The 20,694-nt window shown below is 28.4% G+C and overlaps 1 protein-coding gene across 1 annotated transcript; it reads right to left on the bottom strand.

Moving 5' to 3' along the window:
* Positions 1-5,417: 5,417 nt before the first annotated feature.
* On the bottom strand, positions 5,418-18,083 carry LOC136797181 (uncharacterized). Its single transcript, XM_067053038.1, has 7 exons — positions 18,008-18,083; positions 11,896-12,067; positions 9,205-9,773; positions 8,849-8,948; positions 8,632-8,739; positions 5,692-5,853; positions 5,418-5,590 (listed from the first exon to the last, which is right to left on the bottom strand). The coding sequence occupies exons 1-7, from the start codon at positions 18,037-18,039 to the stop codon at positions 5,528-5,530; spliced, it is 1,206 nt and encodes a 401-aa protein (XP_066909139.1). The 5' UTR covers positions 18,040-18,083; the 3' UTR covers positions 5,418-5,527.
* Between the last annotated feature and the right edge of the window lie 2,611 nt (positions 18,084-20,694).

Genomic DNA, 20,694 nt, shown 5'->3' on the forward strand with positions numbered 1-20,694 from the left:
CACACACACACACACTTATGTATATATTCTCGCTAACTTTGCGCGATTCCAACTGCCTGCTTTGGATGAGCTGAATTAGTTAAGTGGTTGTTCTTTTCTCAGTAGAGCAATACCATGGAAGTGCAGGTGGATTTGAGTTAAATTTTCGGCACGTTCAAATGTTTTTTCGCCACCTCTACTGTTCCTACAAAATGAGATAGAGGAGTAATAAAAAATTGTATGAGAATTTAGTTTGTTTCAGAGAAGTGGCTTTTGGTGTTCTCAATTTTTTTCTCCCTTCTCTACCAATAGCCTTTTAATGAATTAACTAAATAAAATAAAAATCAAATTTCCTATAAAATGAAAAAAAAATGTTAAAGAAATTCAGTAGTTTAATTGATTTTAAAATTGTAGGTATTAGATTTTCTCAAAGTATTAATGAAATAATTTTCCATCTGTTTCACAAATCAAAATAGAAAATAAGACCTTACTGGCGAAACTTGCTAATCGTGAAATTCTTTTTACTATCAGTTATTCTTTTGTTTTTTTCTCAAAGGAGTAAATTTTTCGCTGTTCCTAATATTTCATGCTAATTTTTCCGAAGAATTATGATTAATGTTTACGACTAAGTTTATTAGCAACTAACTTGAACCCACTCCGTCAGGGGTAAACCTTAAAAATGACTCATGATTATTAGGTGGATGAGGAGCAAATTTAATAGCTACATTCGTTTATAACTATTACCCGATGCAAATAAAATTAATACGGCACCGATAAACAATCCTTGCTGTCCTAATTGAAAGAGGTATATAATGGACGAACTCCTTCCCTTTCTCCCTCCGAAAAAAACAGAAAGCCATGATAAAAAAAAAAATTGGTGTCACACGTCACAGTTTATAACTAAGGGGTTTATTCAATAAAAACCTTAAGTAATAATTAACGTTACTAACCACTTTGTTTTTAGTGTGTAGTGCAGTGTAGCCTTTAGATTAGTTGATATCAGTGGACATATGATTTTGGAAGCCGTTTCGATTTCGGGGCTCCCTAACTTCTTACTAAAAATCTGATGATGCGTTATGTTCTTTGCATTAATAGTTAATGTTAAATATGTTAAACTAGTTATAGTTTAATGTTGTGTTGTTATATATTGAGGGCATACTGCCATAAAAGTGTAAGATCACAGTTTGTTTTAGTGTATTTTATTTATTTTTTTAATGAACCATGTCATTCACACAAAAAGGAGCTTAAGTAATGCTCAAACTATTTGTGGTTTGGCAATTGTGATTTTTGATCAGAGAAATCGTAGAAAAAAGTTGTAGCTTAAAGTGATTTTTTTTTGCGATAAAATGCCATTTGGGTCGAATATTTGCCAAGTTCTGAAATATTTCTTGTCCTGTCTAGGCATGATCATTCTAACATTGTTTGAAGGCCTTTCCTGTCAAAAAATTGAAAAAGCATTCCTCTCAGTATAAGTTAAACTATTTCTGTGTATTTAGAAACGATAGTTCTCATTACAAGAACAGTCAAAAAAAGATATTAGGATGAAAATCTGACTGTCCGTAGTATTGCCGTCATGGTCTTGTTCTTTTTTTTTTTTTCTTTTTCGGATTTTCACTCTAAGAACTACATTTCCATGCTTCTCAGCTTTCCAAAAAATTAGATTCTGTCGATCTGGGCTCTGTTTCATAATAAAGTACAGTATTAGTTTTGTAGTACCTATTAATTGTAGAACAAAAGTATAAGTACTCATTTATAAATTTATAAGTACTCAAACAAATACGCATTTATAAACTCTCATTGTAACATCAGTATTATTTAGTGTTTTTGTTTTAAACCAATCTTTGAATTGACATTAAGCCGTAGACAATATTTTATCTTACTAACTGATGGCGAATTTTTCCACTTTAAGACATGTCATAAAGATGTGTGAGGAACAGATTATAAAGAACAATACGGGGATACAATGTCGGAAGAAGTGTAACTACAGTAAAATAAAATAAATCAACCATGACATCCTGAATGTTTGGGTTGATTTTACCACCTTTGCTATGGTTCTTCATATTTATTTTTCCTCGATGAGTTTTACCGATATTCTTCCATCTTCCTTTGTTTCTTCCTCAACCAGATACCTATTATCACTGCTAATAGCACATAAGGGAAATTCTTCTTTAGGCAAAATGATGCTCCTTGCTTCTTGGTTAAGACTTTTGTGTATCGGAGGTCCATTTCTACTGTGTCGTCTATTATTTTCTTTGTTAAAGCAGCATTCATTTGTTAGGTGACCTGGCTTTTTGCATATAAAACAGGCTTTTAGACAAAATTTTGAGCTTTTATGATATGTCTGTAATGCTTGTTCATTCCTATTAAAGTTATCCCTTATTTCAAATGACAAAAGCATTTAATTCTCTGAATTTTTTATTCCTATTTATCAAAATAGCGTTAATAACAGGATCATAGAAGGGTGGTAAGCTTTCAATGACATATCTCACTGATTCTCTGTCTGTCAATGATTTACCCAGTTGAGCTATCTCTTGGACTAAGCACTGAAACCTTGTAAGGTATTCATCGAATCTTTCAATGCTGTCTTTCTTAATTTAAGTAAGGTCAAACATTAATTCTATCCCTTTCTCCTTTGGAACGCCCTCAAACCTCTCTCTTAATTTTTCCCAAACTTTTTTTGCATTTTTTCACCTCTAATTGGCGGTAATGCCACTGTTATCTGTTAAAATAATTGTAGACAGTACCTCATTGTTATTTCTTGTCCACCTTCTGGAGTACGGGGGTCTTTTTCTATTACGTCTTCATATAATCCTTTTGCCTCTACACACGCTTCAATTTTCATTGACCAGACGCTATAATTTTCCGCAACAAGCTTTTCAATGCTTAACGAGGCGACCATTGTCCTTTGTGTTTAATTTTGGCGATTAATCCTAAATAAAATCACTAAGCTTACGTATCCGTTAATATAAGTAAATAACTCTCGTCACTTAACCTTTTACGCACCAAATCACGCTCTCCTACATAACTCTTGTGGATCAGAGAGGGTTTTATGACAAAAGACAAAGAGTACACGTTTCTCTAACAGATGCCATCAGCAAACAGACCTCAAAACAACATGGTTGTCCCATTGTCTGAAGCAATGTTGCCATTAACAGTGATGCTATATTCATAATTATATCTATAAACTCTTTAAGTTACAAACAAACAATGTTTAGCCACAAATCAAATAATAAAACTTATTTCCTACTTCATAAAAGAATGAAGCCTAAAGGAATCCAGCAACAAGTTCTGGATACCTGGAGTCCTGGTCTACAGAACAAATGATCTCTGTATTAGTGAGATATTGTCTCAAAATAAAGGGTTTCATGGCTTGGTTTCTCTCTAAAAAAAAAAAAAAAAATAATAATAATACAAAAAAAACTATTCCTTAAATGAAATGAAAAATAGTTTATTATTCTGTACTGGGTCCCTTTAGAACAATCACAAAGGTTATTTTAATTTTATACTAACATTTATAGGCCAAACAACAGTGTGGCCATACTTAATTATAACTTATATACAGAGAAGAAAACAATAAATTAATTAAAAAACTAACTGACTAAATAAAATCAAAACAAAATGGTAATTACAAAATATATGTACTATTACAATAATGGATTGGATTAGTGAAGTAAAAGATATTAGTGAAACAATAAAAATGCCTTTGTGAGAAAATGTTTAATTAGTCCCCCAGCATTTTGAAACATGACATATTTTCTGATGCAGATAATTATGAACACCAATAAAGTTTTGCTAAAATGTTAAAGTTAGTTTCAGTTCAAAAATTAAAAATAAATTGCAATAGGCATGGACATTATTTTTCGAAGAATTTGATTATTTTTAAATTTTATTAGATTAGGCTAAGGGGTTTTATGTTTTCATAATTTTGAAACTTTTTCAGTCTATATTAATGTTATAAACTGAAAATTATAAGCTTTTCAATCATTAATTTGGGTAAAGTTCCTTTATTAACCAGTTTTGTGAAACCTAAGAGTAAGTATAAGTTAGTGTGAAAACACTTCTTGTCCATTATTGTTTGTTCAGTTTTCAAATAATAACTCACAATTGTCATTGCCCTATACAAATGCATAAGTGTACATACATATGCATTGTTCTCTTATTATTTTATAATGATATACTTTTTAATATATTTCTGATTATTTTCATTGTAAACCATTGTCTTTAATTGAGCCCTAGAAAAATGAATTGAAATTAATATCTCAATAAGAATTTACTTATGCTGTTAATAGCGTATTGATTGACATTTCTTTCACTTGTTTTCTGATTGTATCCATCTTAAATATTAACCTTTTTTGGCATATCTAAATACACATTGTTGAGAAGCCTTCTTTACCAAATCAAAAATACTTATCCACATTCAGAAAACTATATTTATCCTGAGACCTATATATTTATTTGTGGATTTTTGTTTGGAAAGTGTATTAAGCATCCAGTCTATAATATTGAAATGTAATAATTAAGAATTAATTTGGAGTAAATATATATAACTTCATAAGGTAACCTACACTTATTAATTTCATTTGAAAGTAATTGCTATTTTATTTGTTTACTATATACAAAAAGGTTATTTAATTCTCAATTTAACAAACACACAATATTAGCACTAGAGCCTAAAAAAAACTTGAAAAATATGTAAAATGGAATGTCAGGATATTATATAGAATTCACAATGCTTATATAATAATATTTATATAGTCATTTTTTTTAATTAATCATTATTTTGAAATACTTCAGTATCTTCTATTGAAAGATTAATGGTCAAAATGATAATTAATATTATCCTTGTCTGTTTTTATCTCAGGTGTTGTGTATCTTAGGAGGGAGGCCTAAAAGACCTAACCTCCTTTATACTATTTTTTTTGCAAAATTTAAAAATAGTTTTGCACTATATGTGCTGTGTCTAGGAGAACCGACTGTTGAGCCACTATCTTAACACATCAATAGGCAGCTCTAAACCATTTACCATTACCAGTGTTGAGTTTGGTATTAGACCGTCGGTGGATATTATGACTGGAGTAGTGATGACACCTTCCATGTGATACAATTCTATATCATCCGTAATAATTTATTCATATCAGTAGAGCATGAGAGGACCTTTTTGGAGGAGTCTATTTGGGTGGTACTTATAATATGGGCTCTTATCATCTATTAAGTGGTGCTTCATCACCAAGACCTAATGCAAAATTTTGGCCACATTTTTGTGCCTCTGAAGATATTTTATATTATTTCTAATTATCATTCATTATCTATCAGAAATGCACATTACTTATACTTAGTTAAAATAAATTTATACTCCCTTACAAGTAGAAATGATATAAAAATGTTTAATAGATTGTTCTGACTATTAGAATTAAAAAAGAAGAGGATAAAAACAATATTTGTTTTATTTTATTTATATTTTGAAACATTATTATCTAACAAAACTACAAACTATACTAAAGCCATAACATTTATTGAAGATCTTGTAGTAGTAACAAGATAGAATGTCTCATCCATAAATATCTTTCATTTGGCATAGTGTCAAGAAAGCAGATAATGTTGCGAACATAAACTGAAACAAAATGCATAATGAAATAATTGAAAATAAATGTCATGATGTTTGATGATAAGTGTCATCAAGACATTTATATTAAAAATCATCATTAATATTACCCCTGCAAAGTTTTCCCGGTTGAGTAGAAATGTAGGTCCTCGGTAAGCTGTAATCTCAACAGGCGCATTGCACATTGTCATAATCATTTTGACCATACTTGCATTTCTCTTATTCATCTCGTACCATGGTAGATTATATTCCATGAACACCAACTTTTGAGCCTGTCAACAAATTTCTATTAGAGCTCACTATTTTAATATATATTATGAGGAATAGTTTGTGAACTAAAGGGATACTGTGAAAAACTTATTAATTACATAAAATACTATTAATCTACTTTCTTGATGGTTTTATTATAAAAATCTATTAATAGGAAAATTACACTTGAGAAACATTGATGGCTTTGGATATATTTATAAAAACAAGTTAGAAAAGTTTATTTTTATATTATTTAAAATTTAGTAGAAAACGTGTTTTTTTTTATTATTTTTTTTTTTTATGAGAAATTATTTCATATTTAAATAGAATGCATATTTTTATGTTGAGACAGATAAAACAGTTGTATATTTATGTATACACTTGTATAAAATGTGGCCATCCTGGAGCCAATTTGAGAGTACCATATCTAATGGAATAGAGATGATGAGTTTTATGATAAATTATACTGGATCTATGGCTGTTGGAGGTTAGCTGTATAATTCCATTTATATATAAGCCATTCTCTAAAATAAATCATTCATTATATTATGCACTAATTTCTCTACTTTCTTACTTCTTTATTTATCTACAAAATTGACTAAGCTACCAAAAACAAATTAAAAAAATCATTCTCGAAACCAAAATTTAATTTTTAAAAAAAATTATAAATATGTCAATTTCTTTTTAAACAAACATAAAATTATTTTTAATCACTGAATAAAAAACTATTAAATTAGTGAAAACTATTAATTCTAAGAAAAGAAAAAAAAAAAACATGGAATGATTAAAAATGAAATAAACATAATCATTACATAAACTTTAGGCTAAGTTTGACATTAAAAAATATTTTTATGATTTATAAATTATTTCAAAAAAATATTTTAGTTCAGAATGACCAATGTTTTTTTTATTGATTAGAGTTTCATTTAGTATAGAAAACACTGTTCTCAGTCAGTTTTATCCACACTAACAATAACTATAAATTTGAAAAAGCAAATATTTTATACACATTTTTTCAAGTAAACCATTTACCAGGACGTTATACTTTTTTTTATACAAAAATTACTTTTTTTGACTTATGACTTCAGTTTTACTATCTGATTTGTTTAATAATATAAATACTTTATATTTATATTTAGATTGGTTACATGCTAAAACATAAATATTTTTACAGAAATAGATAATAATAATATTTTATAGTAAGGCAATATGAATCTTTCCTGATATGTACAACCTAAAACCTAAAGTAAGCAGTACCTATAACTATTGAAAAAAATATGACTCCCTGATTCAATCTTTAGATGAGATAATTCAGTTATAATATATTAGAAAATTTATTATATATAATATAGCTGTTACTAAATCAAATAATTATGGATTCAATTTTGATGAAGTTGGTTTAAATGATTAAAACTTTCTATCAAAACAAAATATTAGAAGAGCCGGGAAGAAAAAATGGTAGTTATCTCACCCCAATTTTTGATTACTTTAATGGAAACTATGTATAATTACTAGTCAAAATTGATGAGTCTGCCAAGATGGAGGAATAAAAAATGGCGGGTGTTTCAAAACCTTAAAAAAACACTAATTTTTCATTCGGAGCTCTATATCTTAAAAACTAACAACACTAGAAAATCTAAGATAACATTATTTAAAGAAGAGTAAATTTGCTGAATTATTAGCCCTAAGAGAGCTATTTACATCCAATAGTTCTTGAGATATAGCTTTTTAAAAAGTAAAATTTCTTAAAAATCTACTGAAAGATTAGTAGTTAGTGAATTTATTTATATTTATCTTTGTAGGAGTAGAAGTTTTTATTTAGTGTTTATATTTGACAAAATAAACTCACAAAGTGTTAATTTCTAGTTGTTCATATAAAATGTTGGATTTTTGAAAAAATATATCTCTAGATCCATAAGATGCACATATGTCTGCCAACAGTCAAAATAAAGGAAATTTAACTTACTATACAGTAATAAATTGAATAACTATAAATCAATTTATTTTAGCAAATTTCATGTAAACTATTACTCCTACGAAGATAAACATCATAAACTACTTTATAGCTCATTAAACTAGCTGTAATTTTAGTGCTAATAGACATCTTTACATCAAATGGTTTTTGAGGTATAAATTTTTCAAAATAAACTAACTACTGATCTTTCAGTACGTCCTATACAACATTTTTATGAAATGTTGCTTTTTAAAAAGCTATATCTCGAAAACTATTTAACATAAAAACTCTACTAGAGTTCATATTTTAGGAAATTTACTTTCCTTTAAATGACATTCTCTTAGGTTTTCTTGTGTTGTTCCTACTTTTTAAGATATAGAACTCCGAATGAAAAATTAGATTTTTTTATCGCTTTGAAACAGCCACCATTTTTTTATTCCCTCTAGTCATACTTGGCAGACTCATCAATTTTGATTATTAATTATACATAGTTTTCATTAAAGTAATCAAAAATTGGAGTGAGATGACTGCCTTTTTTTCTCCTCTTGGGCTCTTGTACTAAAAAGAAATGTGACACTGACTAGTGCTTTTAGTTATCCTTGAGGAAGATACAATTTGAAACTTGTAATAAATAAGAAAATATTTTCAAGAAATATGAAAAACTAGCATATATTTTGCTTGGATCTTTTACATAATTGCTCGTGCTGGTGTATCTTCTTTCATAGCTTATATTAGAATTCATTTTTAATGATAAACATTAAGTAAAAAAAAAAAATAGTGAAATCAAGTTTATTCTGAATAAATTGATATTAAAAGTTTGTATTAAAAAAGGAAAATAAAAATTTACCTCAGTTGTTAACTCATCAGCTGTATTGGATAGTAGGTAATAATATATGATTGAAAGTGCTACATAAGAACCTACACTTATCGACTGAATAAGATTGTCGTTGTCTTTCTGAAACATTGGAATGTTACTTCTTCATAAAGTTTTCCTTATTAATATAATAAAATTATCATTAAAATAATTTGTTTTCATTTATTAAAAAAAAAATTAAATTAATTACCTTTATTTCTACAAATGCTCCACAAACCACTATTTCTATCTGCATCACATAATAAACAATTAAAACTGGAGAGAATATTAATATTAGTTCTTTGGTGTTTCTGCAACATAAATTTGAGATTAGAGACAAAATAATTAGCTATTTCAGTATTTTTTAATTAAAGAATTTTATTTTGATCTAGCTTGTAATAGAATAGTTCCTTACAATTACTTTTTATAGAAACCTAATTTTTTTTTTTTTTAATCTTAATTATTCACCAGTAAATTTATTATCAATGAATTACTCTATCCCATATATAAGATTAGATTTTTCATAAAATAGTTCTTAAAAATATATAGTCTTTTATATGAACTCACTTGATTATTTCTTGATGTAGTTTGACCCAAATCAAAAGTTTTCTTTGACTATTTTTGTTTCCAGCCAGAAGTTCTTTTTCTATAACTTCCTTGGATAGGGTCATGTATCTGAGGAAGGTTGTTTGAATTTTGAATAGACAAATGAAGAGGCAGTCATTTGAAGCTTTCTTAGCAGAAGAATATGAAATGCTGGCTGCGATAGTAATAACAATCAGTTCATAGACTCCAGGTAGTCTGTCGTTGAAAAAGTTTTCAATAGGTACAGGAAAGTGAGCTTTATAGGCACCAGCGTACCACTCAAATATTGGGAGAGATAAAAAGTAAATGAAAGGTGTTGTCATCATCGACATCAATGTATATTTGATGAGGTTGTTCGTAAATTTTGCATTTGTTGTGTACTCTTTCACAAAGATATCTTTATCAGCTAGTCCACTTTCTATAATTTTTTCAGCAATAGAGTCCATAGTATCTGTGATGTGCTTAAGCTCTTTTCTGTATTGAATTTGGTAAAAATTTATAAGCAAAGCACAAACAAAACAGCCTCCACTAAGTCCAAGAGAACATAAGTCCTAAATGGAAACAAATGAACATTAATTGATAACAAGTTTATTTACCATTGTTCCAAGTTAACTTTTATGCTATAGCTGTAAATTTACAAAGCAGGTCATAAGTTCTATGAATCTAACATCTAGTGTTGTTTTGTAACAACATTAGATGTTATGTACCTGCACATTTCTTATATAATCTATTTATTTTATTTTATTTTTTACTTTTTCTCCATTCTGCTAACCTTTTCAATTATTTAGGTCTTATTATATACATGTAAAAAAAATTAATTTGTTTGACTATTTCAGTTATTAATTATTATTTTATGAATTTTTTTGGAATGGAAAATGTTAAAAGTGATTTAAAATACAACATATTGCAAGGTCAAAGACTTGGATTGTTTTTAATTGAATTGATTGCGTTACTTGAATAAATAAAAAATAATTCTGTAAATTCTACTTTAGTATTATCAGTCTAATTTTATCTTTCACTATGTTCTCCCAAAAATTATATTATTTCAACCACTTCATTGTAATAGTTTCATTTGAAAACGTGTTTTAATTATTTTTGGAATCAAGAAAATCTTAGCACAAACTGCAACTGAACTTAATTGAAATGTAAGTTTGAAAAAGTTAAATTATTGTGTCCATTTTTTAAAATTAGTGGCAATTCATGTATTAAAACATGATCTTTCTTTTAATTCTAATTGTCTTTTTTTATAAATTTGTGTAAAATTATTTAAAAGTCTCAGTATTTATGGGTCTTAAGCCAATATTTTATCTCTGAAGAGTATTTCTGTTTCCCCCATACCTCTCGGTAATTCTATTGTTCATTTTTTAACTTTGTTTTCTTTAACCCTATATTTCTGGCATACAGTGTTGTTATCCTTGACTGCAGACCTCTCCCTGTGGGGAACCACTGTTTTAGAAACTATCAAAATTATAACTTAACTTACTTTTTTTTTTTTTTTGTATATACTGGAATTCAAATAAATTTGACGACTTTAGGTTAAAATTATATAATAATGAAACTATTATGATAAAACATATATATTTAATTATATACCATCATCATTTCTGTATCAAACTACAAATTTTATTCTCAAAATCCTGTATTCACAAAACTGAAATATCTTAATTACTCACCCGTTCCTTACTAATCATCACATTTACAATAATGTATAAGATTAATTTGTTTTCATTGCCTATAAAGTATTTGAGAATTGTAAAGAATTTTTGTAATTGAAAGATGGAATAGATTGATTTATATTGAGATGGATTGACTATCCCAATAAACTATAAGTATAAATAAAATATAATTTATAAAAAGTATATTCTAAAAAGTCTATTAAATTGATTTTTATAACACATTATGTTTCATACTATTGAGTGCTTCTAACAGGGATTAAAAATTAATTCTTTTAATTAAGATATGTAATCATGCACGTGGCTATCTTAAACATTTACAAGGAGAATTATACAATAAAAAATTAGCTGTATTTTGTCAGTTTATTTATTTATTTTATTTTTTTGTGGGGAATAGTATACTTTATCCCAAAATATGTAATTTGCCAAAAACTCCTGTTATGATTATTATATTTAATCAAGTTCTGGTTAATTAATTATAAAAATTGTCTTAATAATAACTCCATTTTTTCCCTTTTATAACTTAATTTGGAATTAAATGAGAAATTAATCTTTATTGTGAAACATTACTGTGATAAATCAGCTTTATGTCTCAAAACTTTTGCTTTTGACTTTTTACATTTTGCTACCATTTTTTATCAAAAAATAAAATAAAAATACTTATCTTATCACCCTTAAATCAATAATACATCAACAAGGTGTGTTAAAACCAACTTTTAAAAGGGAAAAGTGATTTCCACATGAGCACAGACATAGTCTCGTAAGAATAATAAAAGTGTTTAATTCCAGTACACTACCATCTGGAACTTGTCATTCCCATCCACCCATGTGCTTTGTATCATATATTTTATATTTATGAAGATGAAGAAAAGTATAAATTTTTTTTCAATTTTGCCACCCTAAAGTCTTAAAATACTTATTAATAAAATTTATTTCTAGGGGTTTATTGTTTGCATAAACTTCCAGGTTCAGACTTTTTGTTGCAAAAATTCCTTCCTACCTGAAATGAAATCGTGGATGTCATAATGGAATACATGTAGCATACGACTGAGTAAAGCAGCATGATGATAATAATTGAGTCGTAAATTAGGAGAAGCACTCTGGAAATAGAATGAGGCTTTTCCAACCATGGTGTAGGGAGTCCACTCCTTCGTATACAAGATATAAGCACTCTAGAACATATGTACACATATTTTGTTACCATAACATACGTATTGAAAGTAATCTCGAACTGCACTAAATTAACAATAAAATATTACAAAATTATATATTAATATTTTTAAAAAATAAAAATTATAAATTGACTTTTAATTACTGTCCAATTAATTTGTCTGAAGTACAAATATTTGAAATCGATTGTTAACGTTTTTTATTTTATTATTTGTTTTAAAAGTTTATATTTTGGTTTATTCTAAGTTTCTTGAGTTACTGAGTTTTCATGTCTGTTTTGTTTGTTTGTTTGGTGGCGCCAAACTTCATTGGTCATCAACGCCATTTATATTTTATTTAATTTTGCTAATATTCGTTAAATTTTATTTATTTTTTAATTTGATTGTTTTATTTATTTATTATTTTTTTTTTCCTTCCGATCAAGTTATATTTTTGTCAGTAAATTTTGTGATTTCAAAAACTGAAACACCAATTCTATTGCCTTATCATTGTCTCCAATGGTTTTTGAGATATCTTTGCTTCATCCCAAGCTATTGAGGTGTGGCGTAAAATATGGGCATCGTTGGAAAACATGGCTTATTGTTAAATTGTTAATGCAATACTGGCAGTTCGGAGGCGTTTCTTTTGAAATAAGATAGGAGTGAGTGAGCCTCGTGTGACTTATTCTCAGCCAAGTCAGTACAACTTCCTCTCTACGGCATTTGCGACTGGAGGTACCCCAGGGCTTGACATCCTTTTTAATAATTTTTAATTTACTCATTGGGCTTTCGTTCCACAAAGATTGCCATTTATCTTTGACTTCCTCATCCTTTGACATCCTTCATGTCTGTTTTAAATTACTTTCATGTATTTTAATAAATTACTATTGTGTATGTATAAATTATTTTATATGCTTATTAGTTCTTTTACGTTTTAAATGAAACTTTTTTATATATGTTTTATTAGTTTGTTTCAATTCCGCTGTATCTGCTATTATACAAGGGCGTTTGTCCTGTTATTATAACATAGAGTGTAATCTCAGTAATCTCAACTTCGGTACTCCGAATACGCCAGTAATAAAAACTGGCGTAAAAAAAATTGACTTTCTTTGAGAAATCTCAGCAGGCAATTATATTTTTGTTTTCAAATAAAAGTGCACATGTGTAAGGGACATCCTTAACTTCCCGATCCCGATATTCTGGTAAGTTATTGTAATCGCCGAGAAAATCATAAGTGGAAATGTTAACAGTTTCGACATTCGGTAATCTAATTCCTATGTAAGTATTCAAAATATATTTTGTTGGAATTATAAATATATAATATCTATTCTATATTACAAATTTCGTTGATAAGCTAATTGTTTTTATTTTTTTAATAAATGTCCATAAATCCACAAAAATTGTATTTTTTATTATTAAAAATGAACAATCTTATATTTTTAACAAATTAAAGTATCACTTAGCATTGCTGGCGATGTAAAAATAAATATTTTTTTTAAATTCTTAATTTTTTAAATCTAAATTAGACAGTTTGAGAATTTCCAATAAAATATGTAAAAAAAATAGTACACTCATATTGCTGAATTTTTTTACACTATTTTTCCTAATACCTTCTGTAATTCGAACACCACCGCAGCAATTAATTCGGACTGCCTAGATTACACTGTATAAGTAATATCTACCAAGATTCATTTCGAAAATACTTGATAAAAAAACCTATTAATAATTTATGGAATAATTAATAAAATAGAAAATATCTTGATGAGCAAAAGTTCATTTAAACAATTTGAAAAATAATAAAATATTAAACTAACTGTTAGTTACTCAGAATAAAAAAAATACACAAAATTGAATCAAGGGGACTGTCAGGTGAATAGTAAATATAAATATAAATATATAAATTTAAATTGACATTTTCAAAGAATCATATATATACATCCATAAATATATTACTCTCAGTGATATGAATGCTGAGGAAATTAAATGCTATAAATTAAATCCTTGGGGTTATTTAAAGTACAGAGCTTACGGTATTAATTGGATCCAATCTAAAATTATTTCAATCCAGTTAAAAGCTCTGGAAAATTTTCCATTGGTTAGACGTACGTATTTTTTAAATCTTAGTTCATTGAGGTGAGTACTAATGCTAAAATAAAATTCAGAGAAAAAATGTGAAACTGCAAATATTTCCTCGGACGATATTTTAGCGGCTGTCTTGAAAAAATTGATATCTTCGCTAAATAGAGTCATTTGAGCAAGTTAAACTAAAATCAAAACTTATATAATTTATAATTGATTTTTTTTTTTTTTTTATCAAATGTTAATCATACATTTCTCAAAGGTCAAGATTTGTTTGCTTAATTAAAATTCTACATACAAAACATATCGCAGCTTTGCAGGAATAGTGATACATCTGGAAAAAAAAACTTTATTTGACGAATTCCTTAGATGGTACCCTATTGTATATGGAATGCAATTAGACAATCATACTAGCTTTGGGTTTATCTATAGAGGGCCTACAGTAGAGAGAGAAGCTAAGATCTAAGGTAATGTTTTTGGAACACTTCCATTTCAAAATAAATAAACAATTTTTTTTTAATCATATATGCCACTGTTCAAGTAAAGTAGCAATACTGGAAGATTGTTGATTGACCGTGTGAATAGATGAATGGAATATGGTCCGGGTGCGGTAAAAAAAAAACAAACCCAAATTGTAGAATTATAGTAATAAATAGTATAATTCTACTATTTGAGTTGTTTTTTTTTGTTGACCATATTCCATTCAAAGTAGCAATATGTTTTAGGTGTAGAAGTTTAATTAGTCAAAAAAAAAAAAATTATCTAGTTTTGAGAATAACAGGTATAATTATTTTGAGCATAAGAAACATTAAAGGCCTAAAAAAGTCAATTTATAATTTTTATTAAAAAAAATTTAAAGAGTTAAAAAAAAAAATCGTTTGCCTTCCATATTGAACTCTTTTAAGAGAAGAATAATAGATATAATTATTTTGAGCATAAGGAACATTAACGGCCTTTGAATGTCTCACATTATAAATAGGGGTACTAAAATTAATGAGTTTTAAAAGTTCAAGGAAATTAATCCAGAGAGTTATCTTCGGGTTTGGTGAGATTCCAAATTCAATTGTTTCAACAAAAGCATGATGATAATTTCAAAATTGCAATTTAATTTCCAGTTAACAAATCTTAAAAGTCTGTGCTAATACAGAAATTTGGTACAAATATGGGGGATACCATATTAAACATGAAAATTCGAGATTAGGGCGAACAAGGGTAAAATATAAATATTTTACATTATTAATAGTCTTCACTGAAGACTACGGTGAATCAATTTTTTTTTTTATATTAAATCCTTTTCACTTCTTTTTTGGTCGAGTTGACTCTGAAAAGTACAATAGAAAGATGTATCTACAGTGCAAAATACTCATAGTATAATACTATTGTAAAAATAATTTATTTCGGTGATTTTTCGAACTTAACTAGTCTTCAAGGCATCAACCCCAAGAACAGTTTTGTTTTTTTAAGTTAAGGGCAAAAGGTGCTGAAAATCGAATAAACAAGAAGAATAAAATCGTTTGAGAATTTAATTTCGTGTAATGATTTCTCATTAACATCTGATAAACAGTTTCATGATTATAAATTATATGAGTTTTGATTTTCTCTTTGGCCCAAATTTAGCTAGGACGTCATTCTAGACAATTTCGTTCTAGACAGCCGCTAAAATATCGTCCAAGCAAATATTTGCAGTTTCATTTTTTTTTTTCTCTGAATTTTATCCTAGCTTTAATTCTCACGTCAATAAACTAAGAATGATAGGCGACGATGCTTTATTTAGCCATGCTGCCCAAATACAATGGGCTACAACCATACTCTACGTACCAATCAATCCATGATCGGACATATATACACTACATCTATTTACGTAATATAACATTGGTTTTGTTTTTATACTTATTCCTTTTACAATCATTAATCGTCTACACACTAAATACGATATATTTTAACTATTTTTTCCCTATTAACCATTTTATTCTATTTGACAATTTTATTCCTTTTAATTTACAATTTTATTCTCCCTATTTCACGCTCTGACTTCCTCTCTTAGTACAAGAGCCGGGAAGAAAAATAGGCAGTTATCTCACCGCAGTTTTTGATTACTTGAACGAAAACTATGTATAAAAAATTTGGGGTGAGATAGCTGCCTTTTTTTTTTCCCGGCTCTTTTACTAAGAGGATTCTCCTTGTTAAGACTTCTCGTCTGAGAGAGTGAAACAGGGAGAATAAAATTGTCAATTGTTATATCATGTAAATAGATGTAGTATATATATGTCCGATCATGGATTGATTAGTACGTAAAGTATGGTTGCAGTCCAATGTATTTGGGCAGCATGGCTAAATAAAGCATCGTGGTCTATCATTCTTAATTTATTGACGTGAGTATTAAAGCTTGGATAAAATACAGAGAAAAAAAACTACTAAATTACTAGTCAAAACTGATGAGTCTGCCAAGTATAGGTAGGTGGAATAAAAAATGGTGGCTGTTTCAAAACCTTAAAACAACATTTCTTTTTCATTCGGAGCTCTATATCTTAAAAACTACCAACACTAGAAAATCTAAATGAACATTATTTAAAGAAGAGTAAATTTGCTGAAATATAAGCCCTAATAGAGCTATTTACGTCCGATAGTTCTCCAGATATAGCCTTTTAAGAAGCAACATTTCATGAAAATGTACTGAACTATCAGTAATTAACTAATTTATTTTGAGAAATCTATATCTCAGGAACTATGTGACGTACAGATGTCTATTAGCATTCAAATTAAAGCTAGTTTGATGTACTATAAAGTACCTTTACATTCGTAGGAATAGTAGTTTTCATGATATTTGCTGAAATAAATTGATTTATTGTTGTTCTATAAAATTTCTATTGTTGTTGATAGTTTTAAAGATAGAGCTCCGAATAAAAAATTAATTATTTTTAACGTTTTGAAATAGCCGTCATTTTTTATCCCCCCTACCTATACTTGGCAGACTTATCAATTTTGAATAGTAATTATACCTAGTTTTCAATTAAGTAATCAAAAATTGGAGTGAAATAACTGCCTTTTTTCTCCTCTTTGGCTCTTGTACTATCTCCAGTTATCTGCTACTCACGTTTAATCCACAAAACAAATTTATCATTAGATGACAATATAAAATTAAACCAAAGACACAATAGTCACAGTAGTATATCAGTTTAAAAAAAACTAATATATATAGATTTAATGACAAAAAGTTAGTTAAAAGAAATAATTAAATGAATAAGTTGAAACACAAATTAACAGGTTCAAGAGCTGAAAATAATGGATAACCTCAGAGCTGATTGCCATGCAGGTAATGATGTATGATACCCATGGGGCCCAGAATAATATTTTCCGCTAAGATCACATGATCCCCAATTTCAACACCTAGGCCTTCTAAGAAGCTCCTTCTTTTATTTGGTATTGTTCAGCAAAATTCAAACCAGAGGTCACACGGAATTTTTAAGGAAAGGGACTTTTTTCATAAAATACCTTAGTAGCGATATACAGATTATTTTGAAGTTTAAATTTTTACTTATCAAATTGTTTTACAGTACATTTCCTATGAAAATTTAACTGTTATGTTATTTTTTTTAATTATATCTTTTCAAAAGTAGATACATTATTTTTTGATAGAAATTTTCTCAATTGGATATCTGTGAACAATAGAATAATTACATGAAACCATAAATAAGCTTAGCGTTTTATATTACCGATTCTCGAGATGAATTGTTCTACATCAAGAAAATTAAGAGTTACTACGCTTGACATTTATATACAAACCCTCGCTTGATATTGAAATATTCTAATCACTAATATCTGAATTAGCACGAATAAAGTGGACTAAACACATTAAGTAAGGTACTAATGGTTCGGAGCAGTCACCTGTAGTGGTCGATGAAGCGAGGTGGGTCCATGGAAGTGGTAAAGAGTATTAATTAGTGCCGCAGACTAATCTAAAATTATAGATCAGAGTTAAACTAATCATTGATGAGAAATCCACGCCTCCAATCCAAATTGTAGGGTTGTCCAAGAGTCTTAATGAAATATTCATGATGTCCTGTGCCTTCTTCGTTTTATGACTCATTTTCTTCCTCCATTATGGATGTTATGATTGTTTAATTAGATCCCCTTGCGCAACTAACTGACTTAACCATTTCATGATAATATTCCTCTCTCTGCGTTATTATTATTTCTATTGATCCGTCAGCGGAGTCGAAAGATTACTAAGTAGGCGGTAGCAGATGATTTTAAGGGGTATTTTAGGAATAGCAGTTTCAAAATCAGATAAATAAATTCCATCTCATTTAGTAAAAATGTATTCGGTTGTTTTTTTTTAAAAAAACAGTTATAAATGAGATGCCGCATTCTCATACATAGATTGGTAAAAGGAGTGGTCACTATTACCCACTAAATGCCATATTTATCTCATTAGTTCACACTCAAGTGCTAATTTTAGAGTTAAGTGAATCAAGAATACGTCTGTTCTTCCTATTGTAAAGTCATCCCATTTTCTTTTTTAATTTATTTATTTAAATTTTAACTGTATTAAGTCATTACTCGTTAATGTGATGTGAATTACAGTAAAATGACTTGTGGAAAATCTACCCATCGGTAGAACCCCAATAACAGTTCTGGATTAGAAGGTCTGGAGGCCATCAACTTTTCAGGTGTGTGGATTCGTGGCTCTTAGAGAGCCAGTTTTTTAGTTGTTCAAGCCAAATCGGTAACATATGGCGCTTTGAGATCATTATCGACGTTCCATTTGTGGCAATGCAAGATGTATTGAGAATTTAACGAAGGATTTTGGATGGGCTGCGGTAGGAACTCGATGATTTAGTGGATCTCCAACGCTCAGTTCCGTAAGTCCAAATAGGTCTCATAATAGTGGCGTAAATGAGTCTTTTGTCATTAATTGGAAGTTTAGACCATTTGTCCTGAATGTGTCGTAATACTCAGAACCGAAAAGCAGTTTCTTGTCTTTTCAGGCTGGTATGAGGATTCCAAGTTAATTGTTTGTTGAGATTTAATCCTATGTAAAAGATCTGTAAGGACATCAATGGTCCTTACGGAAGATGGAGGATGCATTCCGTATTTTAATAAATCGAAAACCCGAAAATTTGAAAAAATTGGTAAATAAGAATCAAGTTCTGGTCGCGAAAATTGTAAAAAATTACTCGAAGAGGTTATTATATTCAAAATTGCCTATAAATTTATTCAGAGATGTCAGTTGTCCATATACGTTTAGGAAAAAAAAATCTTGGAGATACTTCCCAGATATCCGGTAAGTCGGAAAATGTGAAACAAAAAATTGTTAGAAAAGTTTAGTTTTTGTTCTTACCCTCCTCTCTCCCCACCCACCCCCGCACCCAGTAAGCTGTAGCTACTTTCATGATTAGAAGGCTAATTAATATTTACAGTTTAAATTAAAAAGTTTTTCATAGTCTTCAAAACTGTCTGAACCAGTTCGATAGAGTTTGTGTCATTTATGTGCCCAGTATTAAAGTCAAGTTATTTATACGACAAATTATTTTTAGAGCCCATTACAGTCATCATTAATTAATTTTCTTGTAAATTCTCTTTAGCTTTATTTATTATAATATGCATTTAATTTTCCCATCTTTCCACAGATTCAAAATCCTAATCAAATGTACAGCCTAAACTGTCAAATGATTTTATCCATTCATTAAACCTGCTGTTATTCTTGCTTTTAATATCCTTTAATACTACAATGTTAGATAGACGGGAATTTGCATATTTAAAATTCTTTTTAGTGTGTTAGTTATATTCAATAACTGCAGAATAGTGAATTATGAGATAAAAGGTATTGTCAAAAAATCTTGAATTTTTTCTTTTTAATTTGCATCCCTTATGATTTTATTCAAGAATCTGATCATTGAAGTCATTAATTGTACAGTCGCTTTCTCGATGTGATAGATCCTTGTATCATTAAATAACTCATTTCCCTAAAAATTTGTAGTTAGCTTTTGTGTTGCAATAGTAAATTTTTAAAAATCATTCTATAATGACTCTAACTAGTTAAGTGATAAGCTAACTAAGCGGACTCGTAAAGCCGTGGATAACTAAGGCCAGGGCCCTGTTACATACTACGGGCTGGTATTAGTTTGTTAATACAAAGTAAATATACAAAGTACTAAATACTAACACTAATAGTTATTTTTTCATAATAACTATTATGACTACTGTTTTAGTACTTATTTTTTCATAATATAGACGACTATTAGTGATGTTACAGGAGTCAAATAGTTTAAAAGTACAAGTCAGTATTATGAAAGTTAGTGAAATTGAATCAAGTAAAAACTACAAGATTATTAGTACTTTATTATGAAACAGGGCCCTGGTGGTACTAAAATATCGCAATTTTTTTTTTTTTTTATTAATTATCAAAATTACTAAGGAAGAAAATTTATAAAGCACATTAAGCTCACATTTTTTATTAAAAAATCGTATAATAATAAAAACTTATCACAGTTTTATTGTAGATTATAAAGATAAAAATATTAAATAAAATAATCGGTAAAACTAATCGACCAAACCTATTATAAAAATGT

Source organism: Halyomorpha halys, unplaced genomic scaffold (assembly GCF_000696795.3).
Source record: "Halyomorpha halys isolate HHAL.00 unplaced genomic scaffold, Hhal_1.1 Scaffold1220.1, whole genome shotgun sequence".
In the NCBI taxonomy this organism is placed as follows: domain Eukaryota; kingdom Metazoa; phylum Arthropoda; class Insecta; order Hemiptera; family Pentatomidae; genus Halyomorpha; species Halyomorpha halys.

Bases quoted from the DNA above. Each gene is read 5' to 3' on its own strand.
- LOC136797181 (XM_067053038.1), bottom strand. From the start codon at position 18,039: ATGGACCCACCTCGCTTCATCGACCACTACAG. The intron at 9,774-11,895 runs GTAGGAAGGAAT...GTTTCCATTTAG, and splicing joins CATCCACGATTTCATTTCAG to GACTTATGTTCTCTTGGACT. The intron at 8,740-8,848 runs GTAATTAATTTA...CCAATGTTTCAG, and splicing joins GAGCATTTGTAGAAATAAAG to AAAGACAACGACAATCTTAT.